The 9274-nt window shown below is 38.8% G+C and overlaps 1 protein-coding gene across 4 annotated transcripts in view; it reads left to right on the forward strand.

Annotated features, from left to right (window-relative positions):
- The window catches only part of acsl6 (acyl-CoA synthetase long chain family member 6), a 37415-nt gene extending 28449 nt beyond the window's left edge, over nt 1-8966 (forward strand). For all 4 annotated transcript variants that reach the window (XM_034098733.2, XM_034098736.2, XM_034098734.2 and 1 more), the window contains 10 exons: nt 444-578; nt 1015-1149; nt 1557-1652; nt 2805-2877; nt 4378-4466; nt 4785-4901; nt 5039-5182; nt 5432-5533; nt 5627-5698; nt 6166-8966. In XM_034098733.2, coding sequence (XP_033954624.1) covers nt 444-578; nt 1015-1149; nt 1557-1652; nt 2805-2877; nt 4378-4466; nt 4785-4901; nt 5039-5182; nt 5432-5533; nt 5627-5698; nt 6166-6306 — 1104 coding nt within the window. In that variant the 3' untranslated portion in view covers nt 6307-8966. The remainder of the gene's footprint in view (nt 1-443; nt 579-1014; nt 1150-1556; nt 1653-2804; nt 2878-4377; nt 4467-4784; nt 4902-5038; nt 5183-5431; nt 5534-5626; nt 5699-6165) is intronic.
- The last annotated feature ends 308 nt before the right edge of the window (nt 8967-9274 follow it).

The raw sequence follows: 9274 nt of genomic DNA on the forward strand, positions 1-9274 counted from the left end.
AGTACAGTACTTGAGTACATTTTTGACAAACTTGTACTTTTTCATTTTATGCTTAATTCTCCTCATGCTCAGTTTGAAATATGAAAATACTGCATATTAAATAAAAAAATTGGTACTGTGAAAGACATTGACTACGTACACGAGACATTGACTACGTAGACAATCAAGTTGTTGAAACATCATAAGCAAGGTTCCTTTAGTATGTAAGAGTGATTTTTTTACAAATATAAAAATTGTTTTCTCTTATCTCTCTTTATTTTGTCCCTAAGGCCCTTTGAAATTGTTGTTTAGAAAAGCGCTATATGACCATGGGTCACACACGATTTTATCAGAGTTTTATGTTGAATTTAAAAGGATTTAAAAGCTGTCAGTGTTAGTATGTGTCTGTAAAAGATATGTGACAGCTAGCGTTAAGCTCACTATCTATATGTATGTTTCTGCAGTCTGTGGTGTACTGCCATGGAGGACGGATCGGCTTCTATCAAGGCGACATCCGTCTCCTCCCAGATGACATGAAGGCCCTGCGGCCGACCATTTTCCCTGTGGTGCCTCGACTATTAAACCGCATGTACGACAAGGTGAGATTTAATTAACTGTTGTTCTGCTGGTGGTAAGAAATATATCTTTTCTTAGATAATTGTACGTATCTTTAAAAAACTATTTGAAACACCCTAATGAAATGGCTTATCAGTACCTTTTTGAGTCATGTTGTGATATCTTTAATTCATTATTGTCGTGGTTTAGCCATAGAACGAAGTGTTTCCTTTCAAACATGACAAATGCATCCTCCTGTAATGCATGTTGTGTAATAAAAACCTTTAAATTGTAAGAAATTATGTCACAGAGTATGATGTCAGCGAATGAAACAGAGTTTTGTTATTTCAATTGATGATGGGGTTACCTTCTTTCTGGTAATGTTGGGTAATTTTAAATGAACACCTGATTTCAATAGCAGTAACCAGAAGGGTCTGTCGCCAACCATACAAATATGTAATTTGTCTTTTTCTCGTGCAGATCTTCAGCCAGGCTAACAGCCCGTTGAAGCGCTGGCTGCTCAACTTTGCTGCCAAAAGAAAAGGTGCTGAAGTCAGTAGCGGGATCATTCGCAGTGACAGCTTCTGGGACAAAATCTTCTTCAGTAAAATTCAGGTAAGTGTTTCCTCTAACTGAGTAAATGTGCCACTATGAATATCTGTGATCACAAGATGACCAAATCCTGCAAAATCACCGTCACAAACTCTGTCTACTCCTCTATGCCTAGAGCATTTTGGAAACGTGTAACTGGGAAATGTGTGGAAATGAATAACGATGAAGGTTTCTGGGCGTTTACCTTCATGAAAGGCGAAATGCCAAGAGGAAAAAACTTGTTCCAAAAAATGTGCAACTCTGTGATTGACTTTCAACCTTTGTCAAGCACCGTGTGCATTTTTGAGCTGGGGCGGAAGGGCCAACTTTGAATGCAGTGTTTACAAACCGAAACCAATTGTGCTCATTGTGCGTTTGATAGATACAAATAAAGACCCCTCTGTATTGATTATGATCTCCTCTCTGTACAGGCCAGCCTCGGAGGAAGACTGAGGATGATTATAACAGGAGCTGCTCCTACCTCGCCATGTGTCCTGGGATTCCTCAGAGCTGCACTGGGATGCCAGGTCTGACAAACATACAAACCCTACTCTTACTTCTACCAAAACATAGGTTAGTTTTAACGTTAAGCCTACATTCTGTGTAGACCACATTAACACAACTTTGAAGATGAGGACCGACAAAGAAATCCCACTACCACAGCCTGAAACTCTAATTGGTCTTCTTAAAGAGATGTGCAACTAGGGCTGGGTAATATACTGATGTTATATTGATATCATGATAGGAGAATTGATATCTTTTAAGATTTCTGATATTGAAATATCGCATGAGTAAAGTATTTTCCTGGTTTCAAAGGATACATTAACTAGTGTCTTCTTTTTCTAATACCAGACAGTTCTAACTTTTCTATGACTTGCCTTTACCCAATTAGCCATTGTATCGATAGATAGATAGATAGATGATATATAGATATTCTATTGATCCCAACTTGAGAAATGATTTAGTTACAGAAGCAGCTGAGTGTTCAGGCATTACAAAAACATTAAAGTTGGACAAAAGGTATAAACGTGATCAAATAAAATAAAGATATAAATAAAACAATGTTTATATGTGTTCTATCTACAGTAGAAAAAACATGAACAACAAAGAATACTAAATATGAAATGTTCTCGATAAGTTAGACAGTTCAAGGAAAGACCAATATATATCGGTAGCAGATATATACGTAATAGTATATAAATAACAGTGGCAAATATCCACATAACTAATGATAATTTATCAACATTTTCCTTGTGTTCATTCTTTTTTGAAAGCTCCAATTTTCAACCCTCGTCAACATCAACGTTGAGGTTATTGATCAGCAATGTTGTGATGTGTTTTACCACATTGCCCACTGTGTGCAGTGCAATGCATGCACACATACATATTGACACACATAATTCCAGTTGGTGACCTAACTTCCTTCCCACAGCCCTTAATACATCCTGTGTGTGTGTGTGTGTGTGTGTGTGTGTGTGTGTGTGTGTGTGTGTGTGTGTGTGTGTGTGTGTGTGTGTGTGTGTGTGTGTGTGTGTGTGTGTGTGTGTGTGTGTGTGTGTGTGTGTGTGTGTGTGTGTGTGTGTGTGTGTGTGTGTGTGTGTGTGTGTGTGTGTGTGTGTGTGTGTGTGTGTGTGTGTGTGTGTGTGTGTGTGTGTGTGTGTGTGTGTGTGTGTGTGTAGGTGTACGAGGCGTACGGCCAGACAGAGTGCACAGCTGGCTGCACCTTCACCACACCTGGAGACTGGACCCAAGGTGAGCACTAGTTTTTATGTCACAGCCCTAGAAATCACAGACATTTGTACCTCTGCCAAACTCACTGAACTTGTCAAATTGACTAAAGGCTTGGCTCAAAGGTCAAAAAGTGACATGGTGTTATGACTTTAAGAAAGAAACAATACCCATGCTGTGATAGTGTTTAATTGACGTCACCTTGTCATTGAACTTGATAGGTGAACTGTTGCTCCCTGAATCAGCATGATACGAAATGGGGGGTCACAGCTGCTCAGATAATATCGTACAGACTATAAAGCCTTATCAGCCTTGCTCCCAGTTTATAAATCACACCCTGTGGAAAATAAGGTGGGCGAGAGTGAGTGGCTGTACAGTACATTGAAAACAGAAAAAAGGAGAGGCCCCTGCTGGGAAAGACCCATAAGAAAGAGCTGTTAGGCAACATTATTAACAGTCAAATACCTGCTTAGGTGTTTGCCAATATTAACAAGCCACTATGAAAAGAAGCTGACAAAACCGCCAGTGGTGCTTTACACCTCTCGGCATTGATGGTAATGTTCCAAATCACACCCTGTGGAAAATAAGGTGGGCGAGAGTGAGTGGCTGTACAGTACATTGAAAACAGAAAAAAGGAGAGGCCCCTGCTGGGAAAGACCCATAAGAAAGAGCTGTTAGGCAACATTATTAACAGTCAAATACCTGCTTAGGTGTTTGCCAATATTAACAAGCCACTATGAAAAGAAGCTGACAAAACCGCCAGTGGTGCTTTACACCTCTAGGCATTGATGGTAATGTTCCAAGTCAACGAGTGTGTATTCATTTGCTGTCTGATCAAGTTCTCAGATAAAAGGTTTTAAGCTAGAGCTAAAATAAAATAAACCAGTGCATTGCAATATTTCTTATCTCATAATATATATTTATTAAAGCCAGAGTACAAGAAAACCTACCATGGAAAAATACGTTTGTATGAAAGGTCCTCATTTAAACTTTACTATTAGCTGCCATAATGCTTCCTTGGTAGCGGTCTCATTGCTGAGTGAAGATGGGTTAAACAAACATGGATGCAATTTGTATCATTGCCTATTCGCCAAAACCCAACCAGGGCAGTCATTTAGAAATGACTCGCATCAAAATACAGTCTAGTGTCTCCCCCTGCTGCCCAGTTCAAATACTCCATCAGGCATTTACATTTCATTGAAAATATATGATTCATCTTTCATTCTTCATTAGTTTTTTTTAAATGTCACAAAATATGTGCAGGTGAAGCATAATCCCTCATGCCATATTTGGTTTCAAATGATAACCCTAACACCAGGAATGACCTATTTCTTAACGTCCAATTTATCAATATTGTTGGTCTGTTCATTATTTTCTGTATTAAATTCATTCCAACAGTGGAAAGTATAAGGAGGTATCTGACAGTCCAAGATGAAACAAATAAGGGAATCTAAGAAAAAACCCAAAATAAAAATGTTATGGGTTTTCAATTATTTTTGTTTGTTCTGACCCTGTGAATTATAGGTCACGTCGGAGCCCCGCTGCCATGTAACCTCATCAGACTGGTGGATGTTCCTGAGAAAAACTACTTTGCCTCTAAGGGAGAGGGAGAGGTCAGTAAAATGATCTTGAAAGATGTTGTATCTTTATAAAAAAAATACAAAGTACTGCCATGTTACTGCAAACAAGGCCCAGATAAGTAGTGTAAAACATTATAAAACATTACTAGAGACGTGTATTGTTTATCTTTAAGTTGACATGCAGTGCCCACAATCTATATAATAAAAATGCTATACTAAAAAAGAACATACATTTTATATAAGAATAGGAATGTATTGACCTTTAAAAACCTGTGTTAGGGTTTTAACAGGAGATTCAGTTTATATATTTGACCTCACACCCTGACCCTTTTCCACTTGTTTACCATCTAGGTGTGTGTGAAGGGACCAAACGTGTTTAAGGGCTACCTCAAAGACCCAGAGAGGACGGCCGAGACGCTGGACGCAGACGGCTGGCTTCACACCGGAGACATTGGCAAATGGTTGCCTGTACGTATCTCATCTCATTATTAAGACAAACATTTACAATGACACAACATTCTGGATAATGAATAGTCAAGGAATCCCCAGATGTTTCCACCATGTCTTTTCTTCTTTTCATTTATTCAAACTCTAATCTTCTGCAGAATGGCACACTGAAGATCATCGACAGGAAGAAACACATTTTCAAATTGGCACAGGGCGAGTACATCTCCCCTGAGAAGATCGAGAACATCTACATTAGGAGCGAACCTGTGGCACAGCTCTATATTCATGGAGATAGCCTGCAGGTAAGAATACTTACACAAACACACCCATCAGTCCCATACATCCTAATTCTTTGAATTAGCTGAATAACATGTATGACTCCTGAGAGCCTGCAAGTACGTCTTTGCTCTGGTTCCTGTGCTCCATTTTTAAGCCAGGACAAATAGAGCACAAATAGAGCACAAAATCATCTATCAGGTGCTCATTTTTCAGCTTAATTAGTACAATATCCTTTGACCTCTTCCTCTTATGTTTGTGTCTTCTCTTTCCAGTCCTGTTTGGTGGGGATTGTGGTTCCTGACCCAGAAGTCATGCCTGAATGGGCCAAGAAAAAAGGCATACTGGGCACATATAAGGACCTCTGTAAAAACACGGTAGGTGGCATGTTCCTTGAATGCTTCTAAGTTCTGTCGATAACTAAAATACTGAATAATACCATAGAAAATAACCTTCCACTTTGTCAACAGGAATTGAAGAAGGCGATCCTTGAGGACTTGGTGCGTCTGGGCAAGGCCAGTGGCCTCCATTCATTTGAGCAGGTAGGAAGGCAGATATATGTTTGGGTTGAAGGCAAAACAAAGATCATATTTGGCCTGCCTTTTGATTTTATCAGTATTATCCTTTTTCTTAAAACTACAGAATGATCATTTACACAATCCTTTACTACATGTATATGCCAGAAGTATTTCGAGTAGGATCTGTTTGGCGTTGTTTTTATAAGATCCACAAGTAATGCATTATTCATCAAATTGCTCCAGTTGAGCAACTCAACTCAGTAAACTAATATTTGTAAATCTTCATCCTTATGAATATTAAAGAGGGCGTTGCTAAAACCTTTTTAGTTTGGCAAGTACTTTTTCATTATATTAAAAAGGAAATAAATCAATATCACAGGTCTTCTGCTAAACTTGTGTTATCTATACAGCTCCTAAAAAATAACAACCTCTCAACAATCTTGGTCTAATTATACACTTTCTTTCCTATTCCTTCACATTTTTCTTTGCAGGTGAAGAACATCTACATCAACAATGAGATGTTTTCCATTATGAACGGCCTCCTGACTCCCACACTAAAGGCCAAGAGACCAGAGCTGAAGGAGTATTTCAAGGAGAAGATCGACCGACTCTATGAAAGCATCTCCATGTGAAGGCCGGCAGACCTCATTTTCCTTCAAGCATCTTTACACCTAGTTCTGCTTTCACCATTGACTTCAGTGGGATAAAGATGTGACCACTTAGGCTTAAAAGCTATGGGAAAAGCCAGCCAAACCGGCCCCTGCTATGGAAGATTTAATGCCTAAAAACTAAAACAAATCCAAGACACAAAGAGAAATACAATATACTTTGTTATATGTATTTCTATTTTAATTAGGCATTTGCTGTGACATAACTACATGTACACATATGTAAAACGAAAGAATAGGTGTTAATCTGTTAACTGTTCTTTATTCCTTGGGATAAAATGCAAACCACAAAACAGAAAGGGTTTTGTAATTCAGTAAATACAAAGCCCTTTGTTTGGTTTTCATGAGAATGTCCAACAGAGCTTTTTCTTTTTTGACAGGGAAACACACATATGCATACAGAAAAAGGAAATGTAAATACAAATTATTTTAATGGTTTTGATTTAGGCATTTTAAATCTTCCATACTTTGTTTCTTGCTATCCACCCAAACAAACCATCAAAGGCTCTGTCCCCAGCAGCAGAAAACTCACCCTCACTTTTATGTTGAGCAATCCATTTCCACTTGTCACCCTGTCCAATCTATTTTTTTCCTCCATCAGTTTAAACCCACCAGCCTAACACAACCTGAATCCAGTTATACGACAGCAAGCGTGATGTCTTTGTGTATAGTGTAGCTCAAGGATATGTATTGCTGACACATATGGGACAGTAATGGACTTCCTCCTCAGTGGGACACAGTAGATTTTCCTTGAATCGAACAAGCTGCTGACAGCAGTGCTGCTAAGCAGGGCCTGATATATTTTCCTTGATCTGGCACACTAAAAGAGATTCAACTTTTACACACATTGCGCAATTTGACCAAGACTACACCTTAATGTTTAAGGGCAGAATTAAGAAAGCAAGGTACAGACAGTAGCAGCTCCTGCCTTACTAATCATTGCTGTCTACACCATTCCATTGTAGAGCATCTCGATGTTTGAGCCACATTAAAATACATCGCTGTTCATGTCATGTTCTCACTCACTCATTAAGTCACCTCGACATGGCTGTGATCTGCAGTTTAGCATGCATGCTCCTTGTTTATGTGGAGGACTGGCACACTGTAACACACATTACGGTTCACACTCTACAGTCTGTTCATTCACTCCTTTTTTTAACATCCACCTTTGCGCAAATAGTACGTCAGGTAAAAGAACAAAAAAGAGATCATGCTAAACCAGGTCTCAGGGCAATGCATGCAGTTTGCCCTGCAATGCTGGCACCATTGACTTGAAACTGATGAGTATTTCTTTGTGGCCATTAATAGCAGGTTGTATGCAGCTGCCCACAGTCACTGCTGCTAGTGCAAGGCTTTGTAATGTAGGCAAAGCTGATGAATTCCACTCACTGGAGGAAAATAGAACAACTTTTAATGAAAAATAAACACGTTTTTGAAGGGTTTACACATAGAAGTAATGTATAGACTTTTTAAGTTGATTACCGTCCCAAAGCATAAACAATGTGGATGTACATAAATGAGGACAGCTAGATGTAAGCATATTTATTAAATCAATGGTTTGAATGGATTTTTTTCTCTCTTTTTGCGTGTAGTGAGATGAATTGTACTTATTTATTTATCTATTCTGCTGTAAAATGGAATCAGCACCATATCCTTGTAACGATTGAGTGCAGCAATAGGGATGAGGGTGGGTGGGGAATAGGACAAGGGCAATGAAATAAAAAAGATATTCTGGAATGATTTTAAACAAGTGTCTTGTTTCTTTTTTCATGGTATCTTCAATTGTCATTGCATTATGTTTTATTTTGAATGGTTTCCCTGGAGAGGCCAACATGAAGTATGAACTTATTGGACTGCTGCTCTTGAAAGAGGTAGCCTACTTAAATTGTTAACCAAGCAAACCATACCATCATGAAAAACACTCCACTACAAGTAAAAAGCATACATTCATTAACGTATTATCAACTAAATGTCCTGAAAGGAGCAAAAATAATAGTATTCTTTTTTTTCAAACGAGTAACATAAGTTAGTATAAATTACAAAATGTCCCTGTGAAATTAAGTATGAAAATAATTAAAAGTATTTGAGTAGCACAAACATCAACGAGTGTAGGCCTACATCAAAAGCTAAGTAGAAAATATCATGTGCAGTAGCCTAGTCCAGTGTTTTTCAAAGTGGGGGCCCCGAAATGGGCCGGTTCTAAAGGGTTATTAAGCCCGATGAGAGGGGATACAGCTGTGCACATGTCATCATTAACAGATGTCGTTTAAGAGTGACGTTTGAGTGAACGAGGACATCCCAATTAATACCTGAGGACTCCTCTGTCCTCGCGTCACCTCCTCGTGTCTCTCGCTCGCATCTTACGGAGCTAAGATGCAAGGAAGGGACGCGAGTGAGGGAAAGGAGGAGTCGAGGAGGGGTATTGGGATTGAGTATCTGCTCAGCTTTTGGAGCAAGTGAGATCTAGTGCAGTGGTTCCCAAACTTACACCAAAGGACAAGTACAAATCTCAAGGCACACCTGCAAAATAGCCCTTATAACACGTGTTATCACTCATATCATGTAAAATATCTGTAAATGTGCATAATTATTTACTAATGCCAAATAAAATGTGACAAAGACAACTATATTACTCGTGAAATATTTATTAACGAAATATTTCAGAAATTCATTTGAAACTTTATCAAATTAGGCTTCATCAAAGCAGCAACACTCATTTAAACCAGACAGGTCACACAATTAATTTTCAGCAATCAGCATTGAAACATGTGCTATTGTAAATATTTTGCCGACTTACAAATTAGTGAGATACATGTGCCTGTCGGGGCGGGCATACTTTTTTAATCCTTGGTGGCACTGAGGAGAGGGCCACTCACAGGTCCTGTTCAACAGAGAGCCGTGACCTCCTGTTGTTCTTCATGTAAATCAGAGT

The sequence above is a fragment of the Pseudochaenichthys georgianus genome, chromosome 14 (assembly GCF_902827115.2).
Source record: "Pseudochaenichthys georgianus chromosome 14, fPseGeo1.2, whole genome shotgun sequence".
Lineage (NCBI taxonomy): Eukaryota > Metazoa > Chordata > Actinopteri > Perciformes > Channichthyidae > Pseudochaenichthys > Pseudochaenichthys georgianus.